The sequence below is a fragment of the Mytilus californianus genome, unplaced genomic scaffold (genome assembly GCF_021869535.1).
Source record: "Mytilus californianus isolate M0D057914Y unplaced genomic scaffold, xbMytCali1.0.p SCAF_13, whole genome shotgun sequence".
Classification (NCBI taxonomy): Eukaryota; Metazoa; Mollusca; class Bivalvia; order Mytilida; family Mytilidae; genus Mytilus; species Mytilus californianus.
In genome coordinates this window covers 18,464,280-18,482,830 of record NW_026262615.1, presented here as the reverse complement: position 1 = coordinate 18,482,830, position 18,551 = coordinate 18,464,280, and the positions used below count along the sequence as shown (strand labels likewise).

Sequence of the window (18,551 nt, the reverse complement as noted above, 5' to 3'; positions counted from 1 at the left end):
TGTGCAATACACTATGCTGTTGCATATTAACCTGCCACCCCTCCCCCCCTCCAACTTTATTTTTGCCAAAAAAATAATATTTGAAGAATTTTTCTTTTTAATTTCTGAAATCTAAAATGAGAAAAAATTGATCCCCCACAATTTCTTTTTACCCCCCCCCCCCTTTTTCCCCAAAAAAAATTCTTCCCCTCAAGATATGGTCATAATCTCAATTCAAATTTCCAATGGAGTTTGCAACCATAATTACCCATTTAAATTTACCATAGTGCTAACTGAATCTATTTTATAATGGAATTTAAAATATGGTGTCAAATATTTCATATGGATTTTTTTGTAAAAAAAAAAGATGCAACATTTGCAGATATTTTTACTGGTCTTCCTTTATAAATATGCATTTCTTTAAACATAATTTAGAAGCAGTGTAAGGGAGGTAATCAAAACGTTGTATTTGGATTACCTCCCTTACACTGCTTTAAATTATGTTTTGTACTAAAGTATTTGTCCATTAATCAGGACACCCTTGTTTTTCCCCCTTTTTTGCCCCTAATTCCTAAACAGTTTGAGCCATAACCCCCCAAAGCAAATCCTAACCATCCCTTTGTGGTATGGAAACTTGTGGTATAATTTCAGAGAGATCCATACACCGTTCCACAAGTTATTGTCTGGAAACTAGAAAAATGCTTATTTTTGGCCCCTAATTCCTTAACTGTTGGTACCATAACCCCCAAAATCAATCCCAACCTTCCTTTTGTGGTATTGAACCTTATGGTAAAATTTCATAGAGATCCATTCACTCTAACTAAAGTTATTGTGCAAAAACCAATGTGCCTTTGGACGACGACGCCAACGTCATACCAATATACGATTTTTTGCGGTCGTATAAAAATCAATCAGACCTGCCAAATACAAATAACAACCTCATTGAATGAGAATTTGCACCTCACAGGAGAGATGAAATGAATTTAGACTAATTTCAAAGAGAAACAAGTTTAAAAGTCATTTCGAGTTTCTAGTTTCATCACTTTGGCTGAAGATTCAAATAAATGTAATAATTTCAGTGACAAAAGATGCAAAAAAAAGTATTCAGCTTTTGATCACTTTCTTTTTGGTAACAGTTAACCAGAACATACAAGATGGCTTGTGATGAGGGTGTAGATGGGGTCTTCCATTTCTGCATTTAAAATTTTTGGCCCATTATTCTCTATTCTTTATATTTTAGCACCCCATTATCCTCTATTCTGTATTTTTGGTCCATTTTTCTCTAATCTTTAGTTTTCACCCCCTTTATTCTGCATTATTCTCTTTTCTGTAAACCCCATCCAGACCCTCTGTAATGACAGGTAAAAACATGGAACATGAGTGTTCCCTGTGTGAAACAAAATAATTGGGAAAACAGTTTTACAAGCCTGCATATACATGTATGAACCATGCGAATTGGCAAATATGGTAGTAATAATTTATGTATGTAGAAATAAATGAATACAACATGCTGGATATCTAACACACCTGGTGTAACACAAATCAAACATATTCAACGTCAGACAAAAGTTGCAAGTCTGATTCCATAATCAGTCTTGATGTAAATATTGCACTTTTTCAGTCCAAGTCTTGAAGAGGGATGATAATTATACTTTTTTAGTATCAGCATTATCTTATTCTATTGTTTTTGGTTGTGTTTTAATTAACATTCACTCAATCTTGTTCATTCCAAATCTAATAATTTTTCGAAAGGCCAATAGGACTATTCCATAAAACTTGAAGTTGGAGGGTAAGAAATTAAGTTTTATTTAGGTTTAAGGGTCATTTTTGTTTAAAACATATTATATTAGCAAAATAACTTAAAAGAAAGCAAAAAAGGTTGTGGGGGTATTTTCCCTCCCTCAACCACTCAAATGAATTAGTCAATGACAAAATTTCACAAAAAGCATAACAAAGAATAAAAATTTCACTCAGTTTATTTAGCACTATACAAACATGTCAAAAATCCATGTTCTTCATCAGCACATCTCAAATATTCATCACAAAATATTTCTTAAATCTCGAAATATTTTTTTATCAGAAACTTGTTCAAATTTCTGCTCCAAGATATTTTTCCAAATTGATACATGATTAATGATGGCACATATCTCCAAATTATACAAATTAGAATCAAACGAATATATATACCTTCGAAAAAATTTCTTGGTCAGAAATCTGAACATTTTTCAATATAAATATGTGGCACAGCCATAATTTTCTAAATTTTAGGAGCATTATTTCCTTTATAAATACAACCAATCAAATTAAAAACAAAACTCTTAACAAAGTTTCCACATAACTTATAGAAACATTTCACCAACATTATCATGATTATTCATTATAAAAAATTTCAGATCTGTTTTTCTTGCTATAGTTGCCGTCTAAGTAAAATTTGACTATTTCAAATTCTGATCTAAATGAGTTGCCAATGGGAACAAATTTTACCCCCACCCCAACCTGTTTCAAACTGGAAATACTGTGCAAAATGAATAAAAATTTGGCACATTGCTCTTCTTTCATACATATTTGTTATTCTACCAATTTTCTTTTTCTAATGCCTTATTTCTTCCATAAATCCATCTTATACAAAATAAATGCTTTAAAAATTTTGTTAAATTCACAAAATGTCAAATGGTCAAATTGTCAAAAATAATATCTAAAGTTTTCTAAGACAAACTGTCATTATTCATCGCCATAATGTGCTTTGACTTTGTGTAATAACTGATCACATGTTTTCTTAGCATCTCCTAACAACATACTGGTGTTCTGTTTAAAGAAGATTGGATTATCTACAGCTGCATAACCAACACCTAAAGTTCTCTTCATCACTATCACCTGTAATCATATTAAAAATAAAAGATCAGAGGTGCAAAAAGTTAATTTTCCAAAATTGATTGATTGTTGGTGGTGTTTAAAGCCACTATTAGCACACTTGGTTATATCCCATGGCAAGTTTTTTATTGGATGATGATGATGATGATGTGATGGATGGCTGTTTAATGTCCAGCTGCAAATTAAATGCATATTCAGGACGAGATCATGTTAATGAAATATAAATATTAGCCCTGCTTTTGTACTAGACCGACATGCTGAGTCAGATTTTTAACATACTAGTTCAGAAGGTAACAGTCCGCAGGAAGACATCTCACTCTATCCAGACACATTATTTTGATTTTTGTTTAGTGGAAAAGAGGCAAACTCTGAAGCCTTTGGATTGAACGAGATGGGGTTTCAAACCCACCCATGATGCCTTGCAATGGAGGCTAACAGACTACAAAATTGTTGATCAGCACGGTTTTTCGAACTTGTCTGAGACATTGCTGATATTAACCTATTATAAGTTTTATACAAATCTGGCAAGAATTGCACATGTGAGAGCGTTAACAAGCCCAGACGGGCAGGCACACGGCTGGTATTTCCATTTCCACGGCGACGTGTAACACTGCGGAAAAAAAGTAATCTGTGTTTTCTGTTTTCGATCTCATAAAAATGTTTTTAGAAAGAAAGTTTGTGTAATCTCTCCTTTTGAGCAATAAGTTTTTTGATAACAATTTGAACACTTACATGTTTACTGCCCCAGACCCTTAATACAGGCATGCCAGCAATGATAGAGTTGGGATCTTCTTCTGCTGCAGAGTTAACAGTGTCATTGGCTCCAATAACAAGGACTAGATCTGTATCTGGGAAGTCATCGTTAATCTCATCCATTTCTAACACAATGTCATAGGGTACACCAGCTTCAGCTAACAGTACGTTTAACTGACCAGGCATACGTCCTGAAATAAGAAAAAAAACATATTTGCTGAACATTTTATATTTAAGCTTTTGAATGTCTATGTGTTATTGTGCATTAGATTGATTGATTGATTGTTGATGAATTGATGTTTGAAATGTCCAGTGGAATATCAGGACAAGAACATGTTATTAATGTGATAGAAATATATACTAAATCGACTATTTAGTTTTTCCTTTATTGTTATGTCATAAATCAGGCCGTTGGTTTTCACGTTTGAATGGTTTCACATTTTGACATGTTGTGGCCTTTTATGTCTGACTATACAGTTTGGGTTTTGCTCATTGTTGAAGGCAGTACAGTCACCTATAGTTGTTTACTTTCACGTCATTTGGACTCTGGTGGATAGTTGTCTCATTGGCAATCATACCACATCTCCTTATTTTACATGACCTACAGAAATACTTTTAAGTGGACTAATGTTTATTAAACAAGTACCGTATAGCGGGTTATTTTCGCGGGGTGTAAATTTTCGCTTATTTTCGCGGATAGAACAAAATCGCCAAACTAAATTCCGCCAAATTAAAAGTGTACATGCAACGGTATTGATAAAAGTTTTGAATCCGCCAAAATAATAACCACCAAAATATTTCGTATACTAAATTCAGTAAAAATCGCGAAATTTTACACCAGCGAAAATAACCCGCTATACGGTATTTTATGTTATTTTGAAATCAACTACTATATTTTATACAGACATTGAAAATTGTCTATTTTTAACTGATGTATATAGACTATATATTATACCTGCAACTGGATGAATTCCAAAACGACAGTTGACACCCTTCTTTTTCAGATAATCTACCATCTCAGCTATAGGGTATTGAGCCTTGGCAACACAAAGTCCATATCCTGGTGTAATAATGACATTTTTGGCTTCTGTGATCATCTCAACTGCTTCATCAGATGTCATTTCTGTGTGTGTTCCTGTGATTTCCATTGGTTTTCCACCGGCTGTTGATTTTGTTCCATATCCTCCAAAGATGACATTGGAAAGGGAACGGTTCATGGCCTAGAAAAAACATGTTGGCAAATTAAAGTACGGGAAGACAACAATTCAATAGCAGTACATTTCTGAAGATTTGGATAAAATAAAGGAAATTCATTTAAAAGAAAGACTTTGCACATTTTCAATAGTAAACATAAGCCATATACGTATATAAAACATATCCATCTTTTTTGTTAAATTTGAAGGATCATACGACTTTAAATCATTAGCTAATGGAATTTAATAAACTGCATTTAAAAAATCATTTTTAGATTGAAAGGGACACAAAGTTCTACTTAAATTAAAATCAATGTAGAATTAAAACTATCAGATGTGGAAACAGAAATGTCAATGTAAGTAATGTTATCAACTGCAAACTTCTATAGATGTAATATATTCTCTTGTAGATTAGTGAAATAGATGATGTTCCTTCATAGTTATCATGAATATGCATAAACTTGAAAACTCAAAATCCCACTGATATCAAAACTATTTAACTATACTCACTACACACATAATGTATGACAGAATGGCTCCAGATGATCCAATCAAGGACCCAATGATGGTCATCAAGTTATTGTTCAACATAAAACCTTCAGCACACAATGCCCAGCCAGAGTAACTGTTCAGGACGGTAATAACAACAGGCATGTCAGCTCCTACAATTATAAATTACAATTTAGTCCCAAAATATCTACTTCATGACTTTATTTAGCAGGGGAGTTGGAAAGTGCAGTGCAATTCCCCCTTTTGGGTGTGGCCTTGAAATATTACATTTGAAGAATTTTTGTACTTATATATCCAAATATATACAAACAATATGTAGTAGAATTGTGAGTTGAGTGTCCTCCTTGCCGCACAATACTTTTTACTTTTTGTATATCAAAGTAAGTAATTTCAATTATCTCCCCTTTTACATGTTGGACAGGGATTAAATTTCTTAAAGCTCACCCTAAGATAGAGTTCTACAACTAACTCAAGTTTCATCAATATTTATCTATCTTTTCAGGAGTTGTGTTGCCTGAAGAACAAGGGGATTCTAAACCCATCCCCCACCAACCCATAAAAAAAATACCAAAAAAATATCACATTGTTGGTGTATGAGATATATTAAAGTATGTACACAATTTGATTTTATAGTTTCAATTTTTCAAAAAAAGGATCTGAAAGTCCTCTCTCCTTATTACTTAGTTAAATTTATAGATCTGGGGATAGACTAAAAAATATCTTATATGTTACAACCAGTTACAAAGTGCAACAAGGATCAGTTGTAACACTTACTTAGTCTATTAAAACAGGAAATGCATGGCAAAATCCTACAATAGAGACTAAATCAGATTTTCCAAAGACAACATTTCTATATTACCTCCAATAGCAGCTGTGAGTGTAACGCCCATTACACTGGACAGAGCTGCTGTGGTTCCAAGACAGGTCATCTGGACAGTAGGATTATCACTGACCATGAAGGTTCCCATAGCTCCGACATTGGTAGCCATCATACCGGCATTGAGGAGATTCCTAGCAGGAAGCATCAAAGGTTCAGAACTCAACACACCTGTAAATAGACAGTGTGACACATTATTGTACAACACTTGATACTGATCAGCTGCAACTCAAACATCTACAATACAAAACATTTCAATTTTGATTTTATCTATGAACTGCTCCAGTTGACCTGGGTTCATTTGGGGGAAAATGTGTCATAGGGCATTGTGACGTAAAGATATTTGATTTGGGCCGTCAAATTTTTCTGGGAAAAAGCACTAATTGGATGATCATGTAAACAGCACATGAAGATATGGTCATTTCAACCTAACCACCATGCTGATAGTTATAAGGGTTAAGTGCATGGACAAATGAGAAATAGAATTGCCATTTACGATGAAAAAAAAAAAGTTTGCATGTTGCTTTTTCATCAATTTGCACAAAACAGAGAATAACGAATGAACTTCAAGCATGAAAACCTGTGAAATAAAAATTGTAAACATGTTGCACCAAAATAACCCTTTACCATGCTCCACTATACTTGCACTATATTTTAATATTTAAATTACCCTGAAGTTTTCCGAAAGCAACAAGTGATCCTGTGAAAGTAACGCCACCAATGAAAGTTCCAAAGTACAAGAAGGTCTTGATAACATTAGCTGCTGGGTCAGTAGCAAAATGAGGCTGCTCCAACATATAATTGGCAAAGCAAGTAAGAACAGCTGCAGCTCCTACTAAACTATGGAACAAAGCTACCATCTGTGGCAAGTCAGTCACCTCAACCTTCTTTCCACCAATGACACCAATTGCCCCTCCTGTAAAATAAAACAATACAAAATAATACAAAATATCTTTCTTACAAGTTCAGGGAAAAGTGAGTGAAAATATTGACTTCAGAAAAATTGTTGGACATATAATTCCTCACTGCCAACATTTCATCAAATTCAATATTTTAACTTTTCGTACAGGTCTGATAGCTGGTAAACATGGTTTTCTATTTCCAGCCAAATGAAGTGAAGAAGTCCAAGTTATTGTCCTTGTAAATTAACCAAATAAAAAAGGAAATGAAGAAAGAATTTGAAGCCATTGTAGTGTATGAACCATACATGTATGTAAATTTTTTTTCTATGAAAATGGATGATTTTTAAGTAATGATAGGGTTCGAAAGACATAATTTGAGTTTGACAACAAAAGGGAAGTAACTCTTGTTCAAATTGTGTCAATCAAAACTTGTATGTTGTGGATTTTTTTAAATTTTATTTTTAGATTATCAACTTACAAGCAACATCTCCTCAAAAATCACAAAGTGCAGGGCCACCAAATGTATTTGAAATTATTCTGTTCAGTAAGACTGAAGAAATGTTTGATGAAAATTTTACGTCCAGGGAGTATAGCGACAGACAAAATTAACAAGGTGATTGCAATTAAGCCCACTCAAAAGAGTTGGTGTTTAATAATTTCAAGTTGAGTGACACAGGTCATATCATTTTGGAATTTTCTAATAAACAGTTTATGTCACTGAAAATGTGTGGTTCTGTGTCATAAACTTATTTTAATACTACTGTATTTCATAAACTGATTTTTATTTTTTTGCCTGCTCGATGTAAAACCTGTGAAATATCAAATAAAATCTAAATTTTATAAAAAACAAAAGGGAGCTCACGTCAATAGATATAAACAATTCACCAAAGTTTTATGCAAATTGGTTAAAGCATTTATGAGTTAATGTCCGACATGTTGACGACGGACAGACAACGGTATACCATAATACGTCCCGTAAACGGGCGTATAAAAATACATTAGTATTAGAATGCTTAGAAATGCCACAGTTTTGCACCAACATTTACTGATGACTATTTACCTGCTCCCATCAAGGCTGCCATCTGTACAAAGTTTTCTAGGGAAGGTTGCAAAATACCAAGTGTAGCAGTAATTCCTCCTGACACACCAATCATACCAAGAGCATTTCCTGTAAAAATAATAACAAACACTAACCAGTGTAAAATTTCTATCTCAACTAAAATATACTTCTGAAGAATATGCCATTTTTTATAATAAACAATGACTACTTATTCTTCAATATATTTTGAAACAGTTATTAAACGTTTAAATACAGTTATGTCTTTCCTTCTTGTAATGTTGTAATGTCTTACCTTTTTGTAAATGTTGTAATATTTCACCTTTTTGTAATGTCATAATGTTTCACCTTCTTGTAAATGTTGTAATATCTCGCCTTTTTGTAATGTCGTAATGTATCACCTTCTTTTAATGTCGTAATATCTCGCCTTTTTGTAATGTTGTAGTATCTCGCCTATTTGTAGTGTTGTGATGTCTCTCCTTCTTGTAATGTTGCAAGTAGAATGCAAATTCAAATCAACACTTTTAACATGTGAACTATGCAAAAGTTACAAAATCAATTGACCAAGACTGAAGAGAGAGGTAAAATAAATCTCCAGTAAAAAAAAAGTATGCCTTAATTCAATGGATATTGCAAAATACATACCAACTCTAGCTGATTTCTGTGAGGACAGTCCAGTCAATGCTCCAACACAGCAAATACCAGAGGCTAGGTATGTCATGTGATGAATCTCTGGGAATGAATTCTGCATTGCTCCATAGCCATAGGCACCAAGGAACAAGACTCCTGGGATACCATACATTTTGTTGTATTCTGGTGGATCAGCTACAAGCACACAAATGTCATACTTACATACATAATCATTCAAAAAGTTTCATGAAATAACACCATAACAATTTTTTTTTCAGGATTCAAGACAATTACTTGTATCTTATCTGTTATGTTCTATTTTCTGCAATGTGGCCATACTGGTTGGCGATTGGATCCATTTATTTAAACTAAATACTCTATGAATGTCGTAGGCTTTGTACTTTCAGAGAACTCAAATCAAATATGTTCTAACAGTCTTGATAGTAGCTAAAGCAGTGGCTGAGTACTTACTTGGTCTTTTGAACATATCCAACATTCTTTGTGTGACTACAAAACCACCTCCGATGTTGATAGATGAAATGAAGGCAGCTGCCGCTGACAGAGCCTGAATGGTGTTTGATGGGAAATAACCACCACCCATCAGTAACAAACCTCCGACAGCAGTGGTCCCAGAGATAGCATTGGTGACAGACATCAGTGGGGAATGTAGGGCTGGTGTCACTCCCCATACAGTGTGGTATCCTGCAATAAATTACAATGACATTTCATACAGATGTTTAACTCAAAATGTGCTAATTTCAAAAGCATCTTTTTTTGTCTACCAAATCGCTTATATTGCTCTGACTTTTGACAGCCTTCTATGTTATTAAACCTATAATTTTCTGTTAACCATAATATAAAGGAGAAATCTAATATTCTAATAAGTTTTCTCTATTTCAATTAAAAGATATTTCAGCATTATTAAACAATGCTTTTATATAGTGTAAATTCAGAAATTATTGCGTGCATTTATTATTGGGATTTTGTTACTTTAGACTAAAATGCGTTTTTTTTTTTTGCGATATTGAGAAAAATCCTGTTTAATTCATATAAAAAATGTCAAAATGCGAGTTTAAATAATTGCGATTATTACCCTGTCGCATTTTTCGCAATAATAAAAACATCGCAATAATTTCTGAATTTACAGTACTGTAAATTCGATTAACTTTGTGTGCATTTAATAATGCAATTGTTGATTATGCACAAAAATGCAGGATTAATTTTTGCTATTTCAGAAAATGCTGCAAACAAATAGTGAAGTAAATGCAATCAAATTAAACCTATCCCATTTATAATTGAGCAACAATTAAAACATTGGAAAATTTTTAATTTATAGTAATTTTTGTGTTTGGTATTTTTTCACAAAGGAATGTTTGGATCATTTAAGTACATTGTGTTAAAATCGTGATTTGAAATTTGATCATGCTTATAAAATCTAACTCTTACCCACAATACATGACAGACCAAATGTCGTAACCATGGTAGCAAAAGCAGGACTAGGTGAGATACAGCCAAGACCTACCATACCAGTAAGACCTACAGAGTACTGGATACTTTCATTCAGCTGGATCTTGAATTTGTTTGGTGGAATAACTTCCTTCACTACAACTTTTGGTGGTGGAGGTGCCACAGCATCTAATTTTGGTGGAGGTGCAGGTGGCACCACTGATCCCTATCAAAAAAATAAAATGTTGATAAAATTCTGGCCTTTTTAAAAATGTGAAGGGCATTTTATTCGAGGGTAACCTATACCCACCAACTAAAATTGGATCCCGTATATGATAATTAATAGATAGTAACTTAAATTTGTTCATTCATATTGCATTTCTATTCAATTTCTGGATATCTTACTATCAATGTAAAATGTTGATAAAATTTTAGCCTTTTTTAAAATGTGTAGGGCATTTTATTTTGACTTTTTCTGACAGATTTAATTCAATTGCCAATCTTTTTTTTAAGATATTGATTTTTCGATGGTGTATTCATATTTTCTTTTTTGAACATTGTATTTCAAATTACCTCATAAGAAGTAATTCTTACGACTTTCAAATATCAAATTTAATAGGCTCTTTTTAGTTTTGTTTTATTCAAAGATTGGTTTTATATGCTTGTTCTTTTTCATGTCGTTAATTTGAACTTTTATATAAAATGACTTTCAGCAAATCAACATAACTCTCATAGTGCTTTTTATTTCATTACTCTCTGATTCTGTTATAAAATGCACTGAAAAACATGAAAAAGACATGTTTTAAATCAATGATTCCAGTGAACTTATTCAATGGTGATTTTACAAGGTAAACTGATAAAGCTCAATCTGACACAAATTACATTATTTGAAGTGTACAGTTATGTATGTACATATATAAACAGATCAACTAAAATTGCTATGTGCTTCCATCAAATAATGTAAACATACTTACATTTTGTGTAACAATTGACCCTCGTACTACTTCATCTTCAAGATTTATATTAAAGTGTTCTTTCTCTCCTAGAAAACGACATAAATTTAAAATATATTATCAGTTATCTACCTTTCTTTAAGTTCTGACTTTTAAAATAAAGTTACTATTTCTCTTTTGATTTAAATCCTTCGCTAAATTAACTAGAACAAGCATTGTCTGAGTCAATGATTAAAACGTTATTTACAAGTATATTACAAATACCGCTACATTGACAACAACACTTAAGTAAACTGCATTTACTTAAGTGTTGTTGTCAATGTAGCGGTATTTGATTTTTTTATTTGACAACCCTGCATACCATCTGGTATCCACTTAAGGGAACTCTACCAGCACAAAACATAGGAGGCGTTGGTTCAGCAGCTCTTTATTTAAGTATATTACAAGTAATACCAAAATTTTGGGATTTATGATCTTTTTAATGACATATTCCAGAAAAAATATATGGGGGAGGGGAAGGCACTTGAACTATTTTCGTATGGGTGGAGGCAGGTCACGAAAAATCAAATTGTGTGGTTATGTATGCAAAGTCAAATGCAATTATTTGGCTGAAAGTGACTTCCATATGATCTTTGCCCATGTTTCAACATTACATGTATGTAAGCAATTTCTATATGCAAACATTTATGCAGTTTAAATGCAGAAGAGCTCTCATTGTACAAGTAGTGAAAGTAAAATGGCTTTGAGCTTGTGCTCATGACTATCTTGTGATATATAAAAAAAAAAAAGTACATGTATTTCTTTAGTATATGCTTTCAATGAAACTCAGAAAAAGTACATGTATACAGATGCTGCATCTTTTTAAAAGGGACAGGGACCATACCATACAAAAATGAAGAGGATTACATTCTAGAAAGTAAGTTACTTCTAAACAAAGTACTCCATTTGAAAGAAATCTTTAATATTTGTTATACCATATGGATAACATACCTATTGACAGTAAGAACTTTGTAATATTGTTGGCGTATAATGTACTGGACTGTGTTGGTAATCGGCTAGGTAAGTCGGTGTATCCTACATGTGTTACATCATTGTATCTGTATAATTCTCCTGGTTTAATGGTCTCTACGTTGCCACCAGCCTCCGCTGCCAAATCTACTATAACAGATCCAGGCTTCATTGCATCAACCATAGCCTAGAAAATATTTGATTTCCTATCCTATATCAAATCATTACATACACAGCTTACACACTTGCAAAAGATTTTATTTAAGTTGTTTTGTGGTTGTTCTATTAAAAAATTATGAAATCTGCAATCTTTTTTCAGGATATTAAAATATACTCAGACCTGTACTTATGTTCTTCAGTGTTTTTGTACTTTGTATCAATCTGATGAGTTGAGCCTTTTTCAATGGTTGTTGTTGGAGTTTTCTCGTTTGAATTGTTTAACATCATGTTATGTCAGTGCCTTATATCATTTTATTGGCATGACCTTTTAATAATAGCATTGCTTTTTGAATACAGTTTGGACAAATACTGTAAATTCAGAAATTATTGTGAGGTTTTTATTAATGCGAATAATGCAACAGAGTGAGTATCCCAATAACAATAACTCGCATTCTGATATCTGATACATATATCTGTATGCAGATTTCCTGAAATAGCAATAATTAATCTCCCATTTTTGTCCATTTAAAAAAAATCGCAATAATAAATGCATGCAATAATTTCTGAATTTACAGTAAGCAACAGAACTTTGTGAGTTTTCATCCATTCCAGCATTATGTTCAGCACATTGACAGTAGATATCTAGTTGAAAATTATTTGGGTATACTTAAATAAACTGCTTCGCTGAGCGCAGCTAGATACGCCCGCAGAGGTCCAACCCTGAACAGTTGGGGCAAAAATGGACACAATATTCAAGCTTGATTCAGGTCTGAATTTGGATTGTAATTAAATATTTGACATATTATAGGTGTCTGAATAAATGTATTCAAAGAACTTGAAATTGGTTATATGAATTGAATTTATGTTCAATTAAAGATTTCTTGCTGTTGTGCAATACTTAGTAAATCTGTTGTCAGACAATAAACAAATAAAGTATAATTAATTCTCAATGTCATATTAGAAATTTATGAAAATAAAAAGGGAGCTTACATCAATAGATATAAACAATTCACCACAGTTTCATGAGAATTGGTGACAGCATTTTTGAGTTATTGTCAGAAAACTGGAAAATCACCCCTTTTTAATGAATAAAACCCCATAACTCAGAAATGTAAAATGTAAAATTTATAAAATTCTAAAGGGAGCTTACATCAATACATACAAACAATTCACCAAAGTTTCATAAGAATTGCTGAAAGCATTTGTGAGTTTTTGTCTGATAACTGGAAAGTCCCCCCTTTTTTTATGAATAAAACCCCGTAACTCGGAAACGTAAAATCTAAAATTTATAAAAATCAAAAGGGAGCTCATGTCAATAGATATAAACAATTCACCACAATTTCTTGCAAGTTGGTGAAAGCATTCTTGACTTATTGTCCGAAAACTGGAAAATCCCCCTTTTTTTAATGAATAAAACCCCATAACTCGGAAACGTAAAATCTAAATTTTATAAAAAACGAAAGGGAGCTCACGTCAATAGATATAAACAATTCACCAAAGTTTTATGCAAATTGGTTTAAGCAATTTTGAGTTAATGTCCGACATGTTGACGACGGACGGACAGAGGTATACCATAATACGTCCCGTAAACGGGCGTATAAAAACTATGAAATTAAAGGGTGATTGATTGCAGACTTTGTGTATTGTGTATTGTTTTCTCCTTCATCCAATCTTCAATTATGTCAGAGCGACCTACTTATGTTTGTGTGTACCTTATACATTTTTTAAAATGTCATGTAACATTGTCACTCTTTTGTTTGATATAGGATAAATGTTGCTTATTTACTTTGTTACCTACCTGTGTTATGAGAATAGGTGCCTTTTTACCAGGCACTAATGCTGTTGTGATGACTATGTCTACTTCTTTACACTGTTTGGCATACAGAGCCATTTGAGCATCTCTGAACTCCTGTGACATCTGACTTATATCCTTTGCATAACCTCCTTCTCCTGCACCAGATTCCTGAAACAATTTCAAATGTACTGATAAAGTTCTGTGTTCTCTCAAGGACCATTAAAAATGTGGTGTTATCTGAAATGATTTCTTTATAGATTGTATTACGTTTGTGATTCTATCATTTCTAGAGACAAAATATAAGGATGCTATCTGAAATGATTTTCCAATAGATTGTATTATTGACCTGATGCTATAATTTCCAGAGCCAAAATTTCAAAAAATCCATGTTTATTAGGATACTATTTGAAAATTGTAAGGAGAATATTACCAATATAATTAATTGTGATTTTGTGACAACTGAACCAATGTTATAAGCATCCTTTCATCACTTTCTACATATTTTAAATATTAGATTATCTATGTAACAAACAACTGAAACAGGATCATACTTGTACAGTCTTCACAATGAACTGCTAAATCTACAGGCCCGGAGCTCAATTTTTTGAAAATTTTTAGTTAGATTCTGTTGGCTTGTAGATATGATTTTTACAGGCCCGAGAGCACTATTACAAGCCTGGGCTGCCTGGGCTGCTACTCAGCGTGAAGACTGCTTGTATCTTGATGTATAGTAAAACTTCCTAGATGGTCGTGAATAAAATCTTAAAACCAATAATATTTTTTTGGATTCTTTGAAACATTCATTACACATTGTGTAAAGAATTTGCCTTGAAAAAAATAACTGAAAATCATTTTTTTGTAGAAAATATCCAATTTTATATTAGCAAAGTACCATACATGTAACTCTGGATGAGTTATTAAATTAGAAAATGTCAATATCAAAAGGAAGCTTTTTTCTATCAATCCCATTAAATTTTATGAAAATTGGTTTTAAAAAGCAAATCTAATTATCATACATGTATAAAGTTGACATGCAGCCAGTTAGGTCAACAGACAGCAGATTAACATAATTCGTCCATAAAATGGGCTTGTATAGAAAAATATAAAAAGTATCTGACCAAACAACCTAAACCTTTTTTAGGGTCATAATTCTGAAAACCATATTTTTTTATCCCTTATAATCTTGATCAGAAAGGTTTTAACTTACAAATTTTTCTACTTTTGCCTACCTGTATTCCAACTTCAAGGAATTCACCACCGAGAGATTCAACTTGTTCTTTGACTGCTGGTCGTACATCATAAGCTCGTACAATTGCTCCCATGTTCCTGGCTGTGCCAACTGCAGATAACCCAGCTACACCACCACCAATGATGAAAACTTTTGCAGGTGGAACTTTTCCAGCAGCAGTTATTTGTCCTGGAAACAGGAAGCAAATTTACTAAATAGCTTCAAACACCAGGCAGAAAATATACCAGTTTTTCCGCTAACTCTACCCATATTCTTTCGACTTTTATGGAATTTTTTTAGCAAGCATTTTCAAATTCAAGACTGTTTCCCCTGTTACTGTTAGAAGTAAATGATTTAAAAACTAATTAAGATTTACCAATCTTCTGACCCTAACTATTTAAGACCTTATTAGTAGCCTATATATAACATGGTAACAAACATTGGTATGCATTTTCTTTGAACTGATCAGATTAAATCCATGGTCTTTGATAAAAGCTTTTTAGAAGTGGAATGCTCAAAAAATAGAAACTGCAAATAAAACTCAAGTTATCTCCGTTACCAATATAGTTGACAGAGTTTGGGTGTTTTGTATGTTTTTTTTTTTTTTACTTTGTAGGTTTTTACAGCACTTCTTTAAATATTCATTTACCGATCTTAAAACCAGACCTATATATTCCATACCTGTAAAAAATCTTCCAAAGTTATTTGCAGCTTCCACCACAGACTTGTAACCTGCGATATTAGCCATTGAACTAAGGGCATCAAACACTTGGGCTCGACTGATTCTGGGGATCATATCCATAGCAAAAGAATTCAGTTTGTGTTGTGCTAACTGCTCTACTAACTCTGGATTTTGCTTTGGATACAAAAAGCTGATCAAAGTGGCATTATCTTTAAACAGAGGCAACTCTGATACTTCTGGAGCCCTTACTTTCAGTACAATATCTGCCTGGAAAACATCATTTTTGGGCATAATTTTGGCACCTGCCTTTTCAAGTTCAGCATTGGTAAATTTGGCCTCAACACCAGCATCCTTCTCGATGTTCACAGTAAAACCCTTCTTTACAAGGTTGACAACTGCTGTTGGAGAAATAGCAACTCTCTTCTCATTGGGAAAAATTTCTTTTGGAACGCCAACAGTCAGATTTTTATATGGTATGCCAGGGACAGCATCTTTCTCAACTTTGTTACAATAGTTCCTTGGCGCATGTTTAAAACCACGACTACAAGAGATAGATAGTTTTTCTACACTATTTCCTAGATTGACTAGCAGTGAGGCTGTCTTCACTCTGAACAACATGGTTGCAAATTTAGGTCACCTAAAAAATATTTAAAACATTATTATTTTTGATAAAAATGATTTTCAAGAATTCTCAATCAGATTACCAAGGATAGATTTTCACTATCATGACTACTGTGACTCCACAGATCTGGGGGAAAAAAAATTAAAGCCTTTTCAGCTCAAATAATCAGTATTAAAATCATTTGGAAAACCAAATTAGGGAAAATTAAGATTTATATCAGTGGATTCAGTCCCCTTTGTATTTCCCCAATGTGCAAAAGGTATTTAACCATTCATGTCAAATGGAATACATCGTACATTTTCAATTATTCTTTTGTTTATTCTAGACTAATTAGGCATGATTGCATGTGATAATCGATCAGTTATGATAAACAATTATTTGCACACTTAATGATGCTTGTATTTTAAATTATTTTCAATAAAAATATGTGCAAAACAATAAGTGATATGCACTGTATAAGGTTGTTGCGGCCCCATGTCGATCCCGCCCCATAATAAAATAATGAATAATTTATATATAAATTATATTAACGTCGTCGGGAGGATTCGGTGACCTATTTGAATCAGGATGAATGGAATTTGTAAAAATTATCGATGCTTAATGACTACAGGTAAGTGAAGTATGCCTAATATTTGAGTAACATTCAGATGAATTATTTTAAATCGATACAAAAATGAGTAGGATTCATTGGTTCTGTGTGTAAAGCAGCATCAGCATATACATATAAGGTTATTTTCCATGATAACTTGGAATATCACGGTGAAAAAGTTTTTATTTAATTCACATATACAATGTAGAAGAGATAAATAGATATTTACAATCCAATGGAACATATAATTATGTAATCATCATATTGACTTATTTAAATCAAATCATTAGTCTATACATGTAATTGGTTTGTTTATTCAACAAATGTCTTATGAATGTATCCATATTCATTTAAGGTGATTCAAATATTTTATTTAAAAAAAAAAATATTCAAATAAATATCTCATCTTATGAAAATTTAATTTTCAAATATTTGTCAAAGGCCAACTTTTTTTATCTACCACCATTTATATTTACATTATAAAATTCATAAATATTTATAAATGACACTGAATTCATATACATCTATTTTATTCCTTAAAAATATTTTTATATTGGGGACGGATCGACTTTGCATATGGGGCCGTATCGACATGAAAGCATAAGCACGCCATGATAAGTGATTCACACTGTTTAAAATTGTAAAAAAAATATGTAATTATTCACTGATGCTATTATATTTGTATATGTAAATTCTATAAGCTGTACTGCTTTTGAATAAAAGACAATTGTTGGACAAAAGGAGAGGGCTTTAAAGTTACAGGATTAACTCATATGGTGTGGTAAAATGATAAATTTTCCAGTTGGTTGCAATTCTAAAACCTGCACTGCAAGAATTATACAGACTCGGGTAATCAATTTGTATATATTTTTATTTTGCAAACCTTTTCTTAAAAGAACTTAATTACTGTTAATTAACAAAGCGCCAAAGGTGCTTCAACATGAAAGGATTAAGCTGTCAATTAATCCCTATGTTTTCCACCTTGAAAGGTCACACTATTTTGTTAATTTCACAAGATGTTTGAGAACAATTTGTGTTTACGTGCAAAGAAAAGATTGATGCATGATAAAAACAAGATATTTGTACAGACGATTGATTAGTGCAGTGTTAGAAACACACGTATTAACTTACTTTAGACCAGTTAAGCCATTATTTGGTAAAACTTTCCGAACACTGTGCTGTGCAGTGCCGGTGTTCAAAGCAACGATGGCTGCCGACGAAGAGGCAAATCTTCGTTGACCAATTAAATTATTCGATTACCCACATGACTTTTCCGGAGGACTATCTTATTTTAAAG

The 18,551-nt window shown here is 32.6% G+C and overlaps 1 protein-coding gene across 1 annotated transcript; it reads right to left on the bottom strand.

The window, feature by feature from the left end:
* Positions 1–1,937: 1,937 nt before the first annotated feature.
* LOC127723306 (NAD(P) transhydrogenase, mitochondrial-like) lies at positions 1,938–18,483 on the bottom strand. The gene is made up of 16 exons (XM_052229859.1): positions 18,386–18,483; positions 16,043–16,680; positions 15,363–15,550; positions 14,137–14,301; positions 12,162–12,366; positions 11,193–11,260; positions 10,219–10,444; positions 9,244–9,474; positions 8,788–8,967; positions 8,146–8,253; positions 6,854–7,099; positions 6,166–6,354; positions 5,307–5,458; positions 4,559–4,823; positions 3,583–3,794; positions 1,938–2,853 (listed from the first exon to the last, which is right to left on the bottom strand). Exons 2-16 carry the CDS (start codon positions 16,659–16,661, stop codon positions 2,701–2,703), a joined length of 3,207 nt encoding a protein of 1,068 aa, XP_052085819.1. The 5' UTR covers positions 16,662–16,680; positions 18,386–18,483; the 3' UTR covers positions 1,938–2,700.
* Between the last annotated feature and the right edge of the window lie 68 nt (positions 18,484–18,551).